Here is a 22744-nt window from a genome sequence, read left to right as displayed (position 1 = left end):
AATTTTAATAAAATTCTTTTCATTTCGTGATCTTGATAACTTCAAAATCATTCCTGCAAAGTATTATAATTTTTAAAAATTAGTCAGCGACGACTTCAGTCGAAATATAATGGATTGACCCTTTTATGTTAAAAGTTTTTAAATTTTACAATAGAGAACCTATTGAAACAGAAAATTTATTATCCATATCAAATTTTATTGTCATATCTAAATTAATATTTAATTTCTTATTTTTAAAGTATACTTTAGATATATAATATTGAGTCATTATCAAATATTTTATCATTCCTTTATATTTTTCAATTAGAATATTATATAATTTTTATGTGACGTACACAGTAAAGTAATCAATATTATTTATTTCATCTTGTCATTTATTCAAATTTTTATAGAATAAATTATTTGTAGTATTTAATTCAATTTTTTTTTTATTTACAAAAATATCCAACCTACGGTTAGCAACCGTTAAATATAGTTTATTTTGTATCAGATATTGTAAAATATAATAAAAATAATATAGATTTTATTTAACAAATCATCAACCATTTTTTTTATTAACAATTATTTCATTGGCTAATCTTATTTTTTTTTGTTGGTTCGTTAAGGTAATTTTTATATTATAACTTAAAATGATCATTTTTTTTTTAATTCATAAGGTCAAACTGAAAAATTCAAAATGGCGGATTTAATATGGCAGAATATTTTTAAATTGATTCGATTCGTTCAAAATTCAGTAATCGAAGGTTTTTGGGGTCTATGAATCCAAATTTTGAATTTGTTAAATCTGACCTCAAATTTTGATTCAACGACCCCGAGAACCAACAAGTGCCGAATTTTGAACGAATCGTATCAATTTTAAATTTTTCCGCCATATTGGGTCCGCCATTTTGAATTTTTTTTTTTTTTAATTTGACCCAATCTTAAAAAACGGCTAACGCCATTGAATTCAGCGTACCCAAATTAGGTTAATACATTATATGCCAATAAGTTTGTTTCAAAAAATTACCTTTTTCAAACACAGTGCAATTTATTAATAAATAAATGCAATGAACTTATTTTACTAAATGTAATCAACTATTTTACTGTAAAAAAAAAATACAATTACGAACATAGTAAATTGTTTTCTTTTATTTAAACAATATTTTCAATAGTTTAATTATATTTTTAAGTCTCTCATTATATATTGCATCATCGCCACTAGTTTTCACTTTCGGACAAAGGAAGCTAACTTTTGACGGGAGAATATTTTTCATTAAATTAATAAATTTATCTAAAGGACATAATTTTTCACAATTAGGAATTGTCAATACAATTGTTTTTTCTGGCACGCCCAAGTAGTAGACAACCTAAAAATAATTGAATTAGTAATTAAAATCAATGATTCAATTGCATTTAAACATATATATATAATAATGATAATAATATGATTTTAATTATACATTAATTTTTACTAAAACTTTTCAGTCTTTTTAAAAAATTAATTAATTAATTAAATGTTATAAAAATAATTTTAAAATAAGTTTTTTGAAATCCTTAAAAAAGAGGACAACTCTTTTTTTTATATATTGCAAAATAAATTTTTCTTTAATAATTCTTTATTTATTCTGATTGCAAACACACTATAATTATTATCTCATTCAGGGCTCTACATTTGACATTGTTCAGAATATGAGAAGATTGTTTTTGAAATATGTATAGCAATATGTCATATCTCTCAAATTTCCAGTCGATTAATATTACATTATGCAAAATTGCGAAATATACAGTTATAGTAAATGGAATTATACCTTGACAAAATAATCTCCTGCTATTTCATGCAATTCTAGAATTACTGCACTCGAATATTTTGGAACATGAGGAAAGTAAACACCAAGAGCATATAGAACAGAAGCAACAGTAATATCATGTCCACTATATAAAAATAAGTTTTTGTTCGTTAAACCAGCTTTTATTAATAACATGTCATTTATAAATTTTCGAATCAGCATTCCTAAAAGAAAATTTTTATCAATAAAAAAAAAAACAAAGAAATAAAAATAAGTTTGAAAATAATAATTTTTTCCATAAATTCTCTTACCTCCTGTCTGTTTTTTTAAATTTTCGTTATAGTTTAAAAATTTAAACTGAAGTGCAGATCCATTTACTATTTGACCATCTGGAAATAAACCATTAGTCCAAGATGGTAATGTAAGATTAAAAGCTTTTTCAATTTCTAAAGTCGTGTAAATATAGTGGATATTCATGGCAGTAGTAATATTTTTTCCCGTCAAATCTGTTAAATTTTTCATAATATCTTTCAATTCTAATGTGTCTTTTATCACATTTTTATCTTTTGACAATTTCAAGGAATCTATAAGAAATCTTAAAATAATAATAATTAAATATATATAAAATGTAATAAACATTTAAAGACAAATTTTTATTTGCGCACAAAAAAAATTCTATACAACATTCAGAAATATTTTTTTTTACTATCAAATTTTCTAAAATTATTAGATCAAAAAAAATTCTTTTTTTAGCTCAAGTTATTGACAATTGAAATTTTTTTCGCAGTCTTAAAAAAATAATTTTTTCTCAATTTCCTATTGACAAATTTAAAAACAAAAAAGATATTTAATATGTAAAATTTAAATGTAACATTTAAAAATAATTTTTTTTAATTAATAGTTTTTAAATTTTTAAGAAAAATAACTCAAAAGTATTTAATTTAGAAAATTTTTGCCTAGACAAAAATTTTGTTTTCCCTCAACTTTTAAAAATAATATTAATGAAAATGCAATTTAATAAATTTTTATATAAATAATAAGGTAAATGTCGAGGGGGAATTTACTAGTTAAAAACGTGTACACTTGACTACCGGTATTACACCTTATATTACCCTTATTACTAAGTTATTACACGTTATTACAGAGTATTACACATTATTACAGAGATATTACAGATTTTTAGCGTTATTACAGCACCGTAATAACGCATTATTACACGGTATTACACGTTATTACACAAGTATTACAGGAAGAGTGTACACTTGACTACCTGAGTAAATTCCCCCTCGGTAAATGTACTAATTACTGCGCGATTTCAGTCAAAATACCTTTGAAATAGAAAATTCCACATTTCTATTGTATAAAATCAATTGAAGACACGGGAAAATCAAACAAAAAAAAAATTTTTTTTTCTAATAATTTTAGAAAGTTATTTTAATCATTATTATGAGAAGTTAGAAAAAAATTATTTCTAGTTGAAAATTAGATCCTTTAAGTTTTAGGTTATAGCTACCCAGATAGCACGGAAACTTGCAGCAAATGATAAATAAAGTAAGTATATAATAAGATATATATAAATATTATTATTAAATTAACAAATGTTTAATAAATTTAAAAAATTTTATTCATCTTTTCAATAAGTATTTTCATATTTTAAATAAATTTCATAAAATATAACAATAATAACATTGATTAATTAACAAATAAAATAGAAAACACAAAATTTCTATTTAAAAGCATTTTGAAAAAGCCCGCCGTTTTTCAACTGTTTTTCAACTCAAAAAAACAGTCGAGGGTTAAGAGCAAGATTATTTTATTCTCTGATAGTTGGTCGAGTAGGTTCTCGGTTAGGGTCTTTGGTTAGTGTCTGTCGAACCCGGGTTCAATTCCCAGTCCCCTCGTTTCGAAAATTTTCTCGTTAAGTTTCCAAATGAAAATAAACAGGGCATAATTAATAATAATAAACGTCACAAGGATTTTCAAGTTTAGAAAACAAATAAATTTTTTTTTAATTTAAAATGTATTTTTTAAAAATTGCAGAAAGCTTGCAGCAACCTTTCCAGAAGCTTGTTGAAATTCTCCTGCAACCTTACGTAGCAAGCTTACAGCAATCTTTCACGGCAAGCATGCCGCAATCATTCTTAGTATGCTTGCAGCAATCTTGACAATCACGACAAGTTTGCCCTGGCTTGCCGCAAGCTTGCTGCAAGTTTCCGTGCTATCTGGATATTTGAGAAATTCTCATAAAAAAATATTTTTTAAGAATATACTAACTTGTAACATGATTGTGGTAATAATAATGAATCTTTGAATAAAGGTTTACTGTATATGTCAATTGCAAATTCAGGATATAAAGCTTTTAATACTGATTTAAGAGATTCTTTTGTTCGATTAACATCTGTACTTCGAGCTATAACACTTTCATGTGTTAAATCTAACAATATCTTGTAGTTGTTTTTAAGAAACTTTCCTAATCTGTAAGCTCTCTGTTTACCACTCTAGACACAAATTAAACAAATTATTTATAACATATATGGGGCATTCTATTTTAAAATTATACCCCTAGTAAACAATCCCAAGTAGAAATGTGCCACTGGCATAGTACTGACCCAACACTGCCAGTCAGTATAACAGTACTGACTGCCGTACTGGGCCAGTAGTGGACCAACCCTGGCTGGTAACGCTGTCCAGTACTGATTTTGTCCCGCTCACCAGTACTAACGTAGTACTAGAATAATACTGGCATAATACTGGCAAAGTACTCATCCGGACTTAAAATCTCACTTTTTTACAAAATGCTAAAACACGCTTTCCAATGCAAATTTCATCCTTATTAGCTTATTACTCCCATTTTTACCACGAACAGGTAATGTGAAGCCAATAATAGTTAATGTTATTTAGAATATATAAAATATTATTAACAATAAATAATTAAAATAATAATTATCATTTATATTAATTAAATTATTTTATTTTTAATAAATTATTTTACAAAAAATAATTTGTGTTGTAAATTTTTTTATTTTTTTAAATTCATAATATTTAATTTTTTTTACTTTGCACTTATACTTAATTTAATAATTATTTAATAATTGATATTACACATGAACAAATATTGTACTTATAACACTTAAAACTAAGAACGAAAAATCTCGCACGCATGGGGGATCGAACCCTAAACCCTTAGAACGCAAGTCAGATACGCATACCGCACAGCCGCGCTGGCTTGAAGTGCTGACTTGAAGTAGTTCACCTAATACAAAAGTTTTGATTTCAAAGTTTGTATTATCTATTGATCACGAAAATAAAATGAATTTATTCTTAAATTTTTTAAACTCACAAAATTTTTTCAATTTTTACAAAGATTTAATGAAATAAAACTGGATATCAATTTCAGTTAAATATTTTTAATAAATTATTTTTACCGTAAATAATATTAAAACAGACAAAAATGATTGATGAATTACATAATTAAAAATAAGTTAATAAAAGACGACTGTAAAATATGAATGGTGAAAAATTTTTTAAATTTAATATTTAATTATTAATAATATTTAAAAATTACAGTGAAAAAATTACATTTGCTTTATTTTTAAAACTATTAGAAAAAAATTCTCAACTTATTGTTATTGTATGCATGATAAATAACTTAATGCACATATTTCAATGAGTACTAAAATAACTAAAAAAAACATAAATATATTTTATATAGGTATATAATAATACATTACAATTACATCCAAAATTTTGAGGGAAAGTATTCGAAAGAAATTAATATACATTTTTTTAAATAAAAAATCATCGTTTTCTACCTATTGGAATAATTTAAAGACTTTTTCATTTAATGTTTTTTATCACCGACATAGTACTGATTCGGTGTGAATGACAGTGTACTGCCAGTACTGGTTTTAATATTTTTTTACCTCCGACATAGTACTGATTCGGTGTATTAGTCAGTACACTGCCAGTACTGAAAGTCAATACCGACAGCCAGTATTGGATCAGTACCATGCCGGTGTTTAATTACGGCGAGCTACGGATATTTCTACTTGGGAATTGACAATATAAGACATTTTTTAAATAATTATTTCTCCCATTTAATTAAATCAAATTACTTTTGCAATGAGTGGTTTCGAAAGAGAAATTTCTAAACTTTACAATTGTAAAAAAATTTTTTCAAAAAAACATTTAAATAGTATAAAAAATTTAGTTTGAAGGTTAAACTTGTAAATATCTCAAAACACGTTGTCTCCGATTTTGACAAAATCTATGTCAAAAGAAAGCTTAAATATTCTATTTTTTATTTCCGTAAAGTTTATAATGGACATTTTCGAGAATTTCCAGAAATTAATTAAAATTCTCAGACGTTTCGGAGGTTAAAAAGGATTGAAATTTGTATGAATGGAGAACCATTTCTTTAAGAGCGGATTTTGTTTTTTAAATTTAATTTCCATTAACCTTACATTATTACATCACTTGACATTAGAGAAAAAAAAGATTGTAAACAATAAATATATTGATCTTTAGCTATTTGCAATTAAAAATTTTTCAAATTTAAAAAAATTATTAACATTAAAATTGAAGTTTTAAAATTTATTTATTTAAAAATTTCGTAAAAACAAATGCCGCTGTATTTGAACAGAGGTTCTCTATTCATGCAAATTTCAACCCTTTTTAACCTTTGAAACGTCTGAGAATTTTAATTAATTTCTCGAAATCCTCGAAAATGTCCATTATAAACTTTACGGAAATAAAAAATAGAATATTTAAGCTTTCTTTTGACACAGATTTTGTCAAAATCGGAGACAACGTTTTTTGAGATATTTATAAGTTTAACCTTCAAACTAAATTTTTTATGCTAATTAAACGTTTTTTTAAAAAAAATTTTTTACAATAATAAAGTTTAGAAATTTCTCTTTCGAAACCACTCATTGCAAAAGTAATTTGATTTAATTAAATGGGAGAAATAATTATTTAAAAAATGTCTTATATTGTCAATTGTTTACTAGGGGTATAATTTTAAAATAGAATGCCCCATATATATATATATTTTTTTTTTTTCCTAAAGACAAAAATAATTTTTTAATTATATAATTCTCTCACCTCAGTTAATACTGAATAAGCTGTTTCACCAAAATTATAATCTTTATGAGGATCATTTGGATAGAGTTCATATGGCTTAACTGGAGTTCGGTCGCCATGACGAAAAACCTGCATATAATATACAGTTATTGCATTTTAGTATTTTCAATTTGAGTAGGAAAAAAAAATTCATAAAAATTTTTCTAATAGAATATAGAAATTATATTATAATAATTTTTACAGTTATCTTTTCAAGAAAATTTTAATACTTACCACACTGACAAGCTTTAAAGTTTCTTTGTTTTTGGGAATTGAAGGAGTTAGAAAGCTATGCAGCAAAATTGCATGCTTAATCAAATGAAAAATCATTGTCCTATGATTAATTTTATAAACTGTAATTCAAAGTAATTTTATAATAATATAACACTGAATATTGTTAAAAAAAATAAATAAAAATTGTTATTATTAGAAAAAATTTGATATATAATTAATTTTCAATAGGTGCGGTGTTTAAATAAATAAATATAATTTCAATCTTTTTTTTAAGCTGGGAATTAGAAGAAATTATTATTCGTAAAATAATAAAACATTTTGTCTACAAATTATTTTCTTTTAAAAATTGTTGATTGGAGAAATGTTAGAAAAATTTATTTAGACAATAATTTATTTGCATGTAGAAAAATATTTTTTCTTTTAAATTGTTGATTATAAACTTTGTAAACTTCACCGCAAAAAAAAAACACTATTTATTCATATTTTTTCTAACTTGTGACTCAAAATAATTTTAAATTACAATTAATTTTTTTGTGATAATTTTTTTTCTCACTTTTTTTATTATACAATAAAAGTTATTATTTTTAAATTAAATATAAAAAAATATATTGAAATTTTATTTAAAAAAAATAAAAAAAATAAATAATGAAGAAAAAATTATAATCTGAATTGTGTAAAAAAGAATTACCTGTCAATAATAATTAAAATTATCGAGATGCATCAAAATACTTATGCTCTCTACTTGATTAGATGAATATTATAGAAGACTAGAAGACTATTTACTAAATAGTAAATTTGTTCAATGTCACTATTTTGCGCATGCGTTTTAATTAAATTAATCTACGACTTATTTAGCATATGAAATAAAAGTAGATTATTTATTTAATCAATTATATTATTATGTAAATTTCAGATAAATTGATGAAAAACAGAAAATAAATTGGATTTATAGGAAAATTAAAATAAATACAATATTTCTTTTATAACAAAGGCAATAATTCTATTTTAATTTGTTTTTTAAATTATCATATTAGGCCACTTAAAGGTTTCCTAATTGGGTAAATGGGTTAATATTACAATAATATTAAATATTATCTTTTAGCAAAGACCTTGACCCTTATAAAGTAAATTTTTGATAATAATTTGATAATTTTCTTTGTTGTTGTAGTTAAAAATTTTTTTCATTACCTTCAAAAATATTTATAAAATCTGCAGTTTCAATATGATGGTAACGTATAAATAATAAAATAATAGAATATTGGAAATTATCAATCTCTCCAAGTCAATAAAGAAACGCTATATGTTATTTACTTTTTGATGTAGCTATGCTATTGTTTTTGCATCAGAAACTAAAGAATTGTTTATTATTAAAAAATAAAAATTATTATCAAAAAAATATATAGGTAAAAATAAAATATTATTTACAACAAAAAATAATAATAATTACCATTATTAAGGGTTCCTGAGTATTAAAGGCAGAAGAAATTAATTAAAAATAACAATATTTTGTCATTGAAATAAAATATAATTGATAGACAAGAAATGTTAATTAAACAACATTCAGTGATCAACTGACTATAAAAAAGAAATTATAATAGATTTGCTATCGATTAGTTAACAAATATTTGTTTACAAGAAGAGAAGATAATTTAAATTTAATTTGAAAAAATATAGATAAGATTAAATTTATTTCTTCAATTTATATACTTATTTAATTACCAAGTTTTATAATTTTTTTTTTCTCGTAAACTTAAAAAACAAACAGTGAATAAAATGAAATTTAAAAATATAAAAAATAAATCTCCTATACCAATTGTTGTTATATGGTAATCGTTACTATAATATTTTTTGCTATATATATATATATGGTAATAATTAAAATTTCTATTATTTATTTTAATATTTTTATTACACTTTTACAAATTGATTAGAATTTCATTTTTAAAAATAAAAATTATTACTACTTAGTCGATTAAGAATATTTTCATTGATTCTTTTCTTCTGTTAGTAATTTCATCGGAATAATTATTACTATATTTCGAAATATCTCTATTTTGCTTGCATGAATTCAAATTAACGGGAACAATATTTCGTGTCAAATTGATAAATTCATCAAAAGAACATAAAATATTACATCCTGGAATTTGTAATTCTTTCATTTCTCCAGGTACACCTAGATAATATAAAATCTGTAAATAAAATAATAATATTCTTTAAAAATATATTTTTTTTCACTTTATCGATTGTTACAGATTTTAACTGTCAGGAAAATTGAATATCTTTAATTTAACTCTACAAATTTTAAATATTATTAAATTTTGATTCTTGTTAAATATAATTATAATATTAATAATTTTAAAATAATTTAACGTTTAATTTCACACAGTTTAATTTGATAATGGTGTCAAATTCTCCATTATTTAATTATTCTATACAAATGAATTTTGAAGATAATGGTTTACCTCGGAAAAAAAATGTATATGGGCATATCTCTAGAACTTTTAAACTTTATGTTATCGCTCATTATGATACCTTAAGAATTTTTTTAAAAATTTTTCAGTACCATAATTTGACCAATTATAGGGCTTTTTAAATGTATCATGCGTTATATAATTTTTTTAATTATGTAGGAAATGACGAACGTAAGTTAAAGTGGTGAAATCGACAGTTTCTAGTGTGTGATATTGACTGTTTTTTTTAGTTTATAGACTGTAACTTTTTTAACGAAACATTGTGTGTCTTGTGGCTTGCAATAGAAGTAGGTGGGAGTATAAAGAACTAAAAAATCCATGAAACAATGATGTGCCTCAAATTGAATAAAAACTATGTAGCTTCAAACTTTCGAGACAACTTTTTCAAAATTTCTACAAGTTGACAGTTAAACTGATATAACTTTTTTAACGAAGGTTTTTGAGTAACGGCACAACGGGATTATATTATCTACCTAATAAGAAGTAATTTAAACCCATACAGGAATGTGTGCTTCCTTTACACAAAGAATGCAATGACTTCAAACATTAAATTTTAAAACGTAACTCATATCAAAAAACCACATATTTGAAAAGCACATGTTGAATTTTGCTTCTAAATGCTCCCAACTCATTGTAATCTCTTCTCATGCATTATAAAAGTATACAGAAAAATCGTTAACCTTTGCACACTTCATTGAAACTGTATAATTAATAATGAATATAAACCTAAACTGTCCGACGCATAGTTTGTGAAGAAAAGTAAGTATTAACTAATAGATGTGTTTAAATCTGGCTGATATTTCTCACTCGAAGGTTTTTGGGGTCGCTGCGACTACTAATCTGAATTTTAAATTTTCCAAAATTCAAAATGGCGAATCCAATATGGCGGACGACTTTTTAAAAAAGTGATCCCATTGGCCTCAAATTTGTTACTCGGGAGTTTTTGGGGTCGCTGATTATGAATCTAAACTTTGTTTTTCAAAATTCAAAATGGCGGATCCAATATGGCGGATGACTTTTAAAAAAATTGATCCAATTGGCCTGAAATTCGTTACTCGGGGGTTTTTTGCGTCGCTGACTACGAATCTGAACTTAGTTTTACAAAATTCATAATGGCGGATTCAATATGGCGGATGACTTTTTACAAAATTGATCCCATTGGCCTAAAATTTGTTACTTGGGGGTTTATGGGGTCGCTGATTACGAATCTGAACTTAATTTTTCAAAATTCAAAATGGTGAATCCAAAATTGCAAACAAAATTTTTTAAAAAATTAAATTTTTAAAAATTCAAAAATTGTTATAAACTACATTTACTTATGACTTAATAAGCCATAGGACATAAAATTTTCGAAACTGTAGCATTAAATCATTTTAAAGGTAACAAAAAGTAGTAGCGACCCAAAAAACCCCCGAGTAACAAATTTCAGACAAATTCGATCAATTTTTTTAAAAGTCGTCCGCCATATTGGATCCGCCATTTTGAATTTTGAAAAACTAACGTCGGATTTGTATTCAGCGACCAAAAAAATCCGCGAGTAACAAATTTCAGTCAGTTTTAAACACATCTAGAGATTTTGGGCAGGTTTTTTGCAATAAGGCCCACTGTGCTGCGTAACAATGTGTAAAAATGAATTACGCAAATTTTTTTATAGTATTTGATCAATACTGAAGACAATAAAATTTGTTTTAAGAATGTGCCATGAAAAAAAATTAATTTTTCTAATATCTCAAAGTTTAAAAGTTCTAGAGATATGCCCATATATAATAATGTAAAATAAATATAACTGCGTTTAACTCGGGGGCTTTAACGAACCCTTTTTAATTTACCACTCTGAGTCCAAGACGATTTTTTCTTAACTTTTGACTACTAAATATTTAAAAAAAAATAAATATGAGACAAAATTTATAAAGTGATACAATTAAAAATAAAATTCTTAGATAGAGGGGGGAGAGGATTAAAATTTTGGTGAAATATAAACAGTGGATTTTTTTTGAAAAATCATAACTATTGTATAACAGCGAGAAAAAAATTTTGACCTATATAAATTCAAAAATGCTTTTTTTTACTCTTTCGAATGTTGCAAATTTTTTTTTTTAAATTTAAAATTTACCCCTTTTTTGAAACTTAAAAAATATTTTTAACTTTTTTTTTTAATAAAGGACAGTTTTTATTTCTTTTTTTTACCCCTTAAAATGATGCTTAAAATGTTTTCTTTAAAAAAAAAAAAAATATTGTGTTCAATTTGTTTATTAAAAGCATACATTTTAAGTTTCATTTTAAGGAATGAAAAAAAGAAATAAAAACTGTCCTTTATTAAAAAAAAAAATCAAAAATATGTTTTTTATTCAAAAAAAGGGGTAAATTTTAAATTAAAAAAAAATTTGCACCATTCAAAAGAGCAGAAAAAAACCCTTTCAAAATCATATAGGTCAAAATTTTTTTCATCCTTTTTATACAATAATAGTTATTGCTCACATTTTGGGAATTGGATCACTTCAGGAATTTCGCCCTACACATATATATGAATGTGGTTTTTCTACCTTTACAAAATATTTTTGCTCTATAAGATGTAATTCAACAATCACAGCTGAAGAAAATTTTGGTACATGTGGATAATAGACATCAAGAGCTTTTAGAACTGCAGCAACGGTAATATCATGTGCGCTGTATAACATTATTTTTCTTTTTTTATCCATTGATCCATTTCCTACTGCTTTCATGTCTTCTATGAATTTTTTAACCAGCATTCCTGATGCAATGTAGAGTACAATAGATTAATTGAAATAAAGTATAACAGTGCAAAAAAAAAAAAATTTAACCGAAAGTTCCATAAGAAAATAATTATAAAATTATTATTATTATTATTATTATTAAAATGAATTGAATGGAATGGAATGCCTTATATTTAAAGTGTTGTTTTATTTTTTAAATGATTCTTATATAAATATTATTGCAATTTTTTTTTTGTATAAAAGATTTATAACCTTTGTTTTTTTTTTTAATTATCTTACCTCCATTTTGTCGAATCATATTTTTGTTGTAGTTCATTATTTTATATTCAAGTACCGATCCTTTTAAAAGATCACCATCTGGATAAACACCAATGGTCCAAGGAGGTAATGTTAAATTCATAAAGTTTTCGCATTCCAAAGTTGTGTAAATAAAATACATGTCAAGGGCACTTTTTATTTTTTTTCCTGTCCAATTTGTTAAATTTTTTCTAAAATCTTTTAATTTATTCAATTCATCTTTCACATCTTTACTCAATTTTGCTTTTACATATTCAACATTGTATCTATAATAGTTTATTAATATTTTATTATTATCACTTTAAAATTACATATATTTAATTCTTTAAATATTGCTATCCTCATGTATACACTACATTTTCTTAAATATCTCGAATTCTATAAGAGCTGAAGGGATAAATTTTTTTTCAAATTGTAGTTCTCACTGGCGGACAAATAATGAAAGTACTTTGAGCAATATTAAAAAAGATTAACTATTATTTTTTTTCATTTTAAAATTTTTGAAAAATCGTTTTTTGCCCATAACTTTAAAAAAAATGTTAGGACACCTATGAATATTTTTCATTAATTTTGTAGAGTTTTTTTAAGACGCATCTTTTGAGATGTTAGTGAACATTCTACTGATATTCTATCCAAAGTTATTGAATTTTTAAAAATTAAAGAAAAATGTTTTTTGCCCATAACTTAAAAAAAATGTATTGACACCAATAGATATTTATCTCTAGTTTTGAAGAGTTTTTCAAGACGCATCTTTTGACCTATTAGCGAATATCCTACTGTTATTTTATCCAGAGTTATTAATATTTTGAAATTGAAAATTTTTGAAAAACCTGCTTTTTTTGCCATATTTATTAAAAAATATTTATGTATCTTTAAAAGTATTATGAACAACTTGGAGAATATTTAAAAACGAATCAATTGACCTATTATTGAACCTTTTATTGTAAAATATTACGAAGTTATTAATGTTAAAAATCTATCTCTGCAAATACCCAAAAATACAACTTAACACCTTCTTAACCCCTTCGCAGTCGAGGCCAAAATCTCATAAGTGGGCCCAAAATGTCAGTAAATTTTTGAATGACCAAAATTTGTGCAAATGTGTATACTATGGTATTTAAGGTCGCTGATTACGATTCCAAAGTCAGTTTTAAAAAATTCAAAATGGCGGAGCCAATATGGCGGACGATTTTTCAAAAAATGGCAAAAATGATTTAAAAATACTTAAAAATTGTTACTTGGGGGTTTTTGGGGTCGCTGATTACGAATCTAAAATCAGATTTCAAAAATTAAAAATGGCAGAACCAATATGGCGGACAATTTTTTCAAAAAATGGCAAAAATTATTTAAGAATACTTAAAAATTGTTACTTGGGGGTTTTTGGGGTCGCTGATTACGAATCTATAGTCAGATTTCAAAAATTCAAAATGGCCGAGCCAATATGGCGGACGATTTTTCAAAAAATGAGAAAAATGATTTTAAATTACTTAAAAATTATTACTCAGGGGTTTTGAGGGTCGCTGATTACGAATCTATAGTCAGATTTCAAAAATTCAAAATTGCGTTACCAATGTGGCAGATAATTTTCTAAAAATTTAAAAATTAATTAAAATTACTTAAAATCTGTTACTCAGGGGTTTTGAACGTCGCTCTTTACGATATTCTAGTCAGATTTTGAAAATTCAAAATAGCATAGTATGGGTGTGATTATTATTGTATCCATTTTGAATTTTGAAATTTTGTAATTCTGACATCAAATTCGGAATCAGCGACCCCAAAAACCCCCGAGTAACGAGTTTCAAGCGAATATGGTCAATTTTCAAAATTTTTGATCGCCATATTGGATTCGCCATTTTGAATTTTGTAAATCTGACATCAAATTCGAAAGCAGCGACCCCAAAAACCCTCGAGTAACAAATTTTAGGCCAATTCCGTCTTATTATTGGACTCAAAATTTATGTGCGTATATACACCTCAAAAACTATAGCCATAATGTATTTAAATTCAAATTGCATGTAAATCCATTGCTTAGATTCAGCAAGGGCTGCCTTAAAAATGTTGCCTCTTAAAATAAGACACCTTTTTTGTCTTAAAATAATACTTTCTTTTTTACTGTTTTATTATAATACCAAATAAGTTACCATAAATTGATCACAAAAAATCTCCATGGGGAAGCAAAGTGTTCATTTTATGAACACAAAAAGTTCATACTTCAACTTGGCAGCGATTTTTTTTATTTTGGATACAAAAATTGTTTTAACCACTTTGACAGTTGATTCTTTATAAATGATGTGAAATTCTTTATAATTTGATTTAATAATAATAATATTAATATATACCTGATGCACATTTGAGGAAAGAATAGATAATCATTGTGAATTGGATTAACAATTACTGGCACAGAAGCTTCTGGATATAAACCCTTTAAGACCAATTTCAAAGATTCTTGTGTACGATTAATTTTAGTACTTCGCGCTTCAACAAATCCTGAGGAATAATTAGTTTCTAAAAATTCGTTATATGTATTTCGCAGAAAAATTCCTAAATTATTTGCTCTTAATTGACCACTCTGTAATTAATTCAAAATTAAATGAATAGATTTTTGAAATTTTAAACAAAGTTTAAAAAAAAAAAAAAAAATTAATATTTTTCTTTACTTGAGTTAATTTTCCATGACCTGGAGGTGTAAATGATAATATTTTGTGTGGATCCTTAGGATACAGTTCAAATGGAGGAACAGGTGTTCGATCTCCATGTCGAAAAACCTAGAAATTTTTTGATGGATTAAAAAAAAATTATTTTCTTTTTTTTTTTGTTTAAAAATATATTTTTATTTAAAAATAAACAACTTATTCAAAAATCTTAACTAACTTAAATATATAAAATTTTAACTTACTACACTTATTAATTTCAATGTGTTTGCTGACCAAACAGGTAGGCATACAATAGAAATAAAAATAAAATACTTGAAAAAAATTCTTATCATGTTAACAATATGTATTCAATTATCTGTAAAAATAAAAATTGTTAAATTACTTTATAAAATATTAAAAATTCTATTTAATTATTTATTTTCATTTCAAAACAAAATATTATATCTATTTTAAATTTATCGTATTATTGAACACTGCGGTAAAAAAAAAAAAAAAAAATTACTTGAAACACTATCAAAGTATAAAAAAAGACTATATTGAAATTTGTCTTCAACATTATTCCCTAACAGATAAAATTATAATTGTAATTATTTACTTAATTTTGCATGTAATCCTGAAAAGTCGGTCAGATTCAGTATGGATATAATAAAAATTGTTTACATTAATATTTTAAATGTGTGTTCCAGATCTTTTGATAAAAAAAAAATGTGCAATTTCTATTTTTATTACATACATTGAATGACTAAGTTACTTTTTGTAATTAGTAATTTTAAATAATATATATATATATATATATATATACATATATTATACAAATTATAAAATCTAAAAATTTGCCCAATTTAACATACCAATTTTATTGTTGACTATGAAATTAATTAGTTTGCGCAACTGCGATTTATATATCTATATGTAAAAGTGTTGACATTAATGTAATTTTTCATAATTGAACAATTATTTAAAATATTTTTCGCTTAAAGAATAGGAAAATAAATTGCTATTGAAATTAAAAGGTTTTTAAAATTGATTCTCTTTGAATTTTAATTGCCCCTTAATTTCTGCAGACATATCCTTCATTTTTATTAAAGTTTTTATTTACATTTGTTTAATACAGAGATTTGTGCTTTTTAATTATATATACAATTCTACCTTAATTATATTTGATAAAAAGATATATGTTTCAATATAATATAGAAAAAGCCATTTATTACGCTTTTGCGATTTAATCTTCTGTACATTTCATTATAAAAATGTTAATCATCTTTTGAATTGCAAAAGTTTTTTTTTTCAAAAAAGTTCTTTAGTAAAACTTTGATATACACATTTTGTCGTTTAATGCCAATTAAATTTATTTCTATTAGTTGCTTGTTTTGTTACTTCTTTTCAGAAATTTTTTTTTTCACTTATATCAAGATTTAAATTTTGTTTGAAATATTTCTATTCTTTTAAATCAAATAACTGAAGTACACCATGATTTTAAAAATTTTTAAGTTTAAAGCATTTTTTAAAAAGCTCTTCCACTTTATAAATTCTCCATTTACTACTATTCTCTTTTGAATATTAAATATAGCTTTATTTTTTTTTAAATAATTAAAAAATTAAAATAAACTTTTGCAAAAGGTTTTAATTTTTAAATATTTCTAAAAACAATAATTTTTTTATCTTTTATTTATATATAACTATTTTCTAAATAGCAATATAGAAAAAAAAAGTTGTGAATTTTTTTTACGTAGAAAATGTTAAAAATTCAAATTAATATTTTTTATACTTATTTATAGCACGATAATCACTATCGATATAAAAAAAAATCCGTGACATCGACTTCTTTTAAATGAAATAATTCTGCATATATAAAATTTGATTAGCCGTCGGAATCATAACTTGTAATGAAAATTATTTTTTAATTTTATTTCAATGTCTTAAATTAACAAAATGCTTTTTCATACAAATATATTCTAATTCAAAAATATATCTACAGTATGAATATGACTCTTGTAAATTATTTATGTAAAATAATTATTCTTACTTATTCTTTAATTCAAGAGAATGATATTTTAAAATTCAATGTAAAAAATAAAGTTTAAGCTCACATAAATAAATAATAAACTAAATTCTGAGAAGTGTGAAAATTTTTAGCAGTTTAACCATCCCTTTAAACTTTAAAAGGTCATAGGTCAAAGGAGAACATAACCCTAAATTTACGTTGAAGGTCATAGGCGTGTAGGCGAACATAACCTCAAAGAAATCTGACATTACCCCAAAATTAGGGTCATAGGTTAGAAGGACGTCATCCGTAGTGCATCTTAGAAACAAATTCTTTAAAATAAAATAATAAATTTTATTTAAAGAAATTGGGTAAAATTAATCTTAGAAACATATAAAAAATCTTATTCGGTCCCTAATTAATTTTTCAATTGCAGAATAGATGAAAATTTAGTTTACGGATGCAAGTTTAAATATAGTTTATGTTCATATTTAAATCTAAATAAATTTCTGCTGTTCAAATTAAAAAATTTTTTATTGAATATAAATTTAATCAAAATAATATTTAATATTTTTTAGTAAATTTAAATAGGGGGTTGGCGCGCGAAGCCCCCCTAGTATATATATATATATATACACTGAAAAAAAAATTCTGGTTAGGCTATATTTAACATTACTTTCTAGTTATGTTAACCAGAATTCTAGTTGAATTAACTAGAATTCTCGTTAAAATAACCAGAATTCTGGTTAACCTAACCAGAATCAAAATGTTAAATATACCCTAACCAGAATTCTGGTTATTCTAACTAGAATTTTTTTTCAGTGCATATATTAAATAATTTAATTTTTTAAAATCAAATATCACCCAAAAGCCTTATGATTATACTTTAAGAGCATTTGAACCTTCGTGACGTCACAAATCATGGCGCATGACACGCAAACTTCTCAGGTATGTGAAAAGCACAATTTTGAATATTTTTTAAAAAAACCTTTTGGAAAATGTTCAGAATAACATAGACTCTGTCTGTTATGTGCGGAAAATTCAAAATTTTGCGTTTAAAACGTTTTTTAAACAATGTTAAGGTCACAAATCATGGCGCATGACACGCAAACTTCTCAGGTATGTGAAAAACACAATTTTGAATATTTTTTAAAAAAACCTTTTGGAAAATGTTCAGAGAAACATAGACTATGTCTGTTATGTGCGAAAAATTCAAAATTTTGCGTATAAAACGTTTTTTAAACAATGTTTAAGTTGGTTGTCACAAGTAAGGAAAAATACACGAATTGCTTATATGTAGGCATTGTTTAAAAAACGTTTTAAACGCAAAATTTTGAATTTTTCGCACATAACAGACATAGTCTATGTTATTCTGAACATTTTCCAAAAGGTTTTTTTAAAAAATATTCAAAATTGTGCTTTTCACATACCTGAGAAGTTTGCGTGTCATGCGCCATGATTTGTGACCTTAACATTGTTTAAAAAACGTTTTAAACGCAAAATTTTGAATTTTCCGCACATAACAGACAGAGTCTATGTTATTCTGAACATTTTCCAAAAGGTTTTTTTAAAAAATATTCAAAATTGTGCTTTTCACATACCTGAGAAGTTTGCGTGTCATGCGCCATGATTTGTGACGTCACGAAGGTTCAAATGCTCTTAAAATAACTTTTCTTTCAACCAGCTAAAAGCTGTTTTTACTTTTTTGAATATTGATCCATTATTGCAGGAGTCTAATTTCTCGGGAACAATATTTCGCGTTAAATGGATAAATTCATTCAAAGGACACCAATTGTTACATCCTGGAATTTTTAACTTTTCAACTTTTCCAGGTATACCCAGATAATATAAAATCTGCAAACAAAATATAATATTAATTTATTATTTAATTTAAAGACAAATATTTAAATAATTTGTCCATTTTGAATTATTGTACTGAAAAAATTTTTATTTGATTCAATCGAGTACTTGATTATTATTATTTATATATATATATATTTACTTGAACTAAATAATTGTTATTGGAATTAAATTATAAATGTAGAATTTTAAATAAAATTAAAAAAATATATATATGACGAATGTTATTTTTGTACCTTAACAAAATATTCTTGATTTTTAAGATGTAATTCAACAATTACAGCAGAAGAAAATTTGGGTACATGTGGATAATAGACATTAAGAGCTTTTAGTACTGCAGCAATGTTAATATCATGTGCGCTGTATAACATTATTTTTCTTTTTCTATCCATTGTTCCATTTTTTACTTTTTTCATGTCTTCTATGAATTTTTTAACCAGCATTCCTGATGCAATGTAGAGTACAATAGATTAATTGAATTAAAGTATAACAGTCCAAAAAAAAAAAAATTTAACCAAAAGTTCCATAAGAAAATAATTATAAAATTATTATTATTATTATTATTAAAATGAATTGAATGGAATGGAATGCCTCATATTTAAAGTGTTGTTTTATTTTTTTTAAGTTATTCTTATATAAATATTATTGTAATTTTTTTTTTATAAAAGATTTACAACCTTTGTTTTTTTTTTTTAATTATCTTACCTCCATTTTGTCGAATCATTGTTTTGTTGTAGTTCATTATTTTATATTCAAGTACCGATCCTTTTAAAAGATCACCATCTGGATAAACACCAATGGTCCAAGGAGGTAATGTTAAATTCATAAAGTTTTCGCATTCTAAAGTGTGGTAAATAAAATACATGTCAAGGGCACTTTTTATTTTTTTTCCTGTCCAATTTGTTAAATTTTTTCTAAAATCTTTTAATTTATTCAATTCATCTTTCACATCTTTACTCAATTTTGCTTTTACATATTCAACAGTGTATCTATAATAGTTTATTAATATTTTATTATAATCATTATTTTTAAATTAACAGTTTCTAATTTTATAATATATACCTGATGCATATATGAGGAAAGAATAGATAATCATTGTGAATTGGATTAACAATTACTGGCACAGAAGCTTCTGGATATAAACCCTTTAAGACCAATTTCAAAGATTCTTGTGTACGATTAATTTTAGTACTTCGCGCTTCAACAAATCCTGAGGAATAATTAGTTTTTAAAAATTCGTTATATCTATTTCGCAGAAAAATTCCTAAATTATTTGCTCTTAATTGACCACTCTGTAATTAATTAAAATTAAATGAATAATTTTTTGAAATTAAAGTTTTAATAGAAAAAAAAATTAATATTTTTCTTTACTTCAGTTAATTTTCCTTCAATTGAAGGCTTAGATAATAAGGTGTTGTGTGGATCCTCAGGATACTGTTCCCATAAATTAGGGGTTCGGTCTCCATGTCGAAAAACCTAGGAATTTTTGAAGGATTAATAAAAATTATTTTCTTTTTTTGTTTAAAAATAAACAACTTATTTAAAAATCTTAACTGACTTATATATAAAATTTTAACTTACTACACTTATTAATTTCAATGTGCTTGCTGACCAAACAGGTAGGCATACAAGAGAAATAAGTAAAAAACACTTGAAAAAAATTCTCATCATGTTAACTATTTTCAAAAATAATTTGTATAGGTATTATATCTGTAAAAATAACAATAGTTAAATTATTATCTCATGAATTAATAAAATTTAGTTTAAATTTTTATAGGGTCAGTTGGGGTAAATGGGGACAAGAGGCTTTGAAGCTTAATTTACAATTTAAAAATTAAGTTCAACGTCAATATTTTCACCTTAGATCACCTGCAAGAGGTTTTGAGTATTGTCAAGCTTTTATTTTGACAATTGACAGCAAGATAATTCAAGTTATCAAATTTTTTTCTTATTCCTTATGACTCCTATAACAGAAATTCACTTGAATTTTTCAATGGAATTTTAATGGAAATTCCGCAAATCAATTTTTAAACAATTTAATATTCTGCAAATGTAATATTCTACACAATAAGATTCTATCAAATCATAATTCTAAAAAATTTTTTTTACATCTTTTTCATGCGTCCCGTTTATAAAACTAAATTTTATTAATTTTTTATATTCAGAGTTGTTAAATGATAATTTTTATTGTTCGACAAACAGATATTTTTTCAAGGAAACAGTTTTTTACACGTGTCTCTTTATTGCTTTAAAATTTTTAACATTTATAAAATTTTATTGAAAAAATAAATATTAAATATGAATTAATATTAATATTATATTAAATATTAAACATAGGGATATAAAAAATTACCGACATAGAAATCTATATTACCGACTGATGATAAACCAGGAAAATGGAAATATAAAAATTACCGACCTGTTTACCATTAGTTGATAATGTAGATTTCTATGTCGGTAATTTTTATATTTTCATTTTACTGCTTTTATTATCAGTCTGTAATCTAGATTTCTGTGTCGGTAATATTTCCTGTTTTACCATCAGTCGGTAATGAAGATTTCTGGTTCGGTAATTTTTAATATTTTCCTTTCCCTGTTTTACTCTCAGTCGGTAATGTAGATTTCTGTGCCGGTAATTTTTTATATCATCATTTTGTTAATTTTACCATCAGTCGATAATGTAAATTTATATGTACCGGTAATTTTTATATAATTATTTTCTTGTTTTACCATCAGTCGGTAATGTAGATTTCTATGTCGGTAATTTTTTATATCCCGATGTTTAATATTTAAAAATTGCCATACGGCATTAAAAAATAGACAAAATTTGCTGTAATTTAATCCTATGTAGAGATTTTTTTAATTAAATTTTTTCTGGGCATAGGGGTGTCTTTTTGACAAAAAATACCCCGTATACACATATGACAAAATAAAAAAACACAAAATTTTACTTAATTAATTATGAAAAGAAATAAATTTCTAACAATTTTAGCCTCATGAGAATAAAACAATAGAATCGCGGACATATTGTGTATATATATATATATACAGTTGTTGGATATATGGTTGAATAATTGGTTGTCCACTTAGCGCTAATGAATATCTTATATATGTATATATATTATATATAGGTGTAACGATGACGAAGCCTATTCGTGGCATCGATACAACTAAAACCTAATCACACATTGAGCTTACAGACAACTGCGTTAAATGGAAATTGCAGACCTCGAATCCGCAGCTATCGCAATTGGGTCATTGTTTCGATTGCGCACGGACATTTTCGGTGAACGTGCGTTGAGCGAATGCCCAAGCTATAGGCATCTGTATATCATTCTCGTTTGTGCATAGCCAATGGATATCCGTCTATACTATGCGAAATTGAAAACGTTTTTGTCCTCATCGATTACATCATTTAGATCAACTTGATACTATTTTGGCAAACGACCCATACGCTGGTCGATGCAGCGAGAAGCGCACATTGGCTGATATATATAGTTGTTTTACCTCGTCTCCAATATCTGATTTTATCAATAAAACTGAGAAATATTTATTGATAAAAAGATATTCTTTCTTTTTTGAACAAATTTTAAATTTGTAACTTATATATGCATTAACTTTC

General features: G+C 24.7%; 3 protein-coding genes across 9 annotated transcripts in view; 1 reads left to right on the top strand and 2 right to left on the bottom strand.

Moving 5' to 3' along the window:
• The window catches only part of LOC127286015 (kin of IRRE-like protein 3), a 567542-nt gene that overhangs the window by 15690 nt on the left and 529108 nt on the right, over positions 1-22744 (top strand). Inside the window, exon 2 of one of the 2 annotated variants that reach the window (XM_051312287.1) lies at positions 3263-3317. The exons of the other annotated variant lie outside the window; for it this stretch is intronic. The gene's annotated coding sequence lies outside the window, so the exon portion shown is untranslated. The remainder of the gene's footprint in view (positions 1-3262; positions 3318-22744) is intronic. 2 annotated transcript variants of the gene reach the window in all.
• LOC127286010 (venom acid phosphatase Acph-1-like) lies at positions 1090-21234 on the bottom strand. 5 transcript variants are annotated; one of them, XM_051312274.1, is made up of 8 exons: positions 8569-8676; positions 8310-8470; positions 7122-7240; positions 6870-6977; positions 4041-4264; positions 2078-2361; positions 1788-1990; positions 1090-1346 (listed from the first exon to the last, which is right to left on the bottom strand). In XM_051312274.1, exons 3-8 carry the CDS (start codon positions 7215-7217, stop codon positions 1128-1130), a joined length of 1134 nt encoding a protein of 377 aa, XP_051168231.1. In that variant the 5' UTR covers positions 7218-7240; positions 8310-8470; positions 8569-8676; the 3' UTR covers positions 1090-1127. The 5 variants fall into 5 exon arrangements, with proteins under 5 accessions (XP_051168231.1, XP_051168234.1, XP_051168232.1 ...); XM_051312273.1 differs by lacking the exons at positions 1090-1346; positions 1788-1990; positions 2078-2361; ... (3 more) ...; positions 8310-8470; positions 8569-8676 and adding exons at positions 17116-17594; positions 18964-19116; positions 19359-19567; ... (3 more) ...; positions 20704-20832; positions 20982-21234; XM_051312277.1 differs by lacking the exons at positions 1788-1990; positions 2078-2361; positions 4041-4264; ... (2 more) ...; positions 8310-8470; positions 8569-8676 and adding exons at positions 19359-19567; positions 19828-20111; positions 20185-20414; ... (1 more) ...; positions 20704-20832; positions 20982-21234.
• Positions 8997-16011, bottom strand: LOC127286012 (venom acid phosphatase Acph-1-like). 2 transcript variants are annotated; one of them, XM_051312279.1, is made up of 7 exons: positions 15874-16011; positions 15521-15633; positions 15282-15389; positions 14964-15193; positions 12607-12890; positions 12136-12344; positions 8997-9310 (listed from the first exon to the last, which is right to left on the bottom strand). In XM_051312279.1, the coding sequence occupies exons 2-7, from the start codon at positions 15608-15610 to the stop codon at positions 9086-9088; spliced, it is 1146 nt and encodes a 381-aa protein (XP_051168236.1). In that variant the 5' UTR covers positions 15611-15633; positions 15874-16011; the 3' UTR covers positions 8997-9085. The 2 variants fall into 2 exon arrangements, with proteins under 2 accessions (XP_051168236.1, XP_051168238.1); XM_051312281.1 differs by lacking the exon at positions 15874-16011 and adding an exon at positions 15781-15847.

This window comes from Leptopilina boulardi, unplaced genomic scaffold (assembly GCF_019393585.1).
Source record: "Leptopilina boulardi isolate dan_hultmark-lab unplaced genomic scaffold, ZJU_Lbou_2.1 LbouV2_342, whole genome shotgun sequence".
Taxonomy (NCBI): Eukaryota; Metazoa; Arthropoda; class Insecta; order Hymenoptera; family Figitidae; genus Leptopilina; species Leptopilina boulardi.
This window is presented reverse-complemented; position numbering and strand designations above follow the sequence as displayed.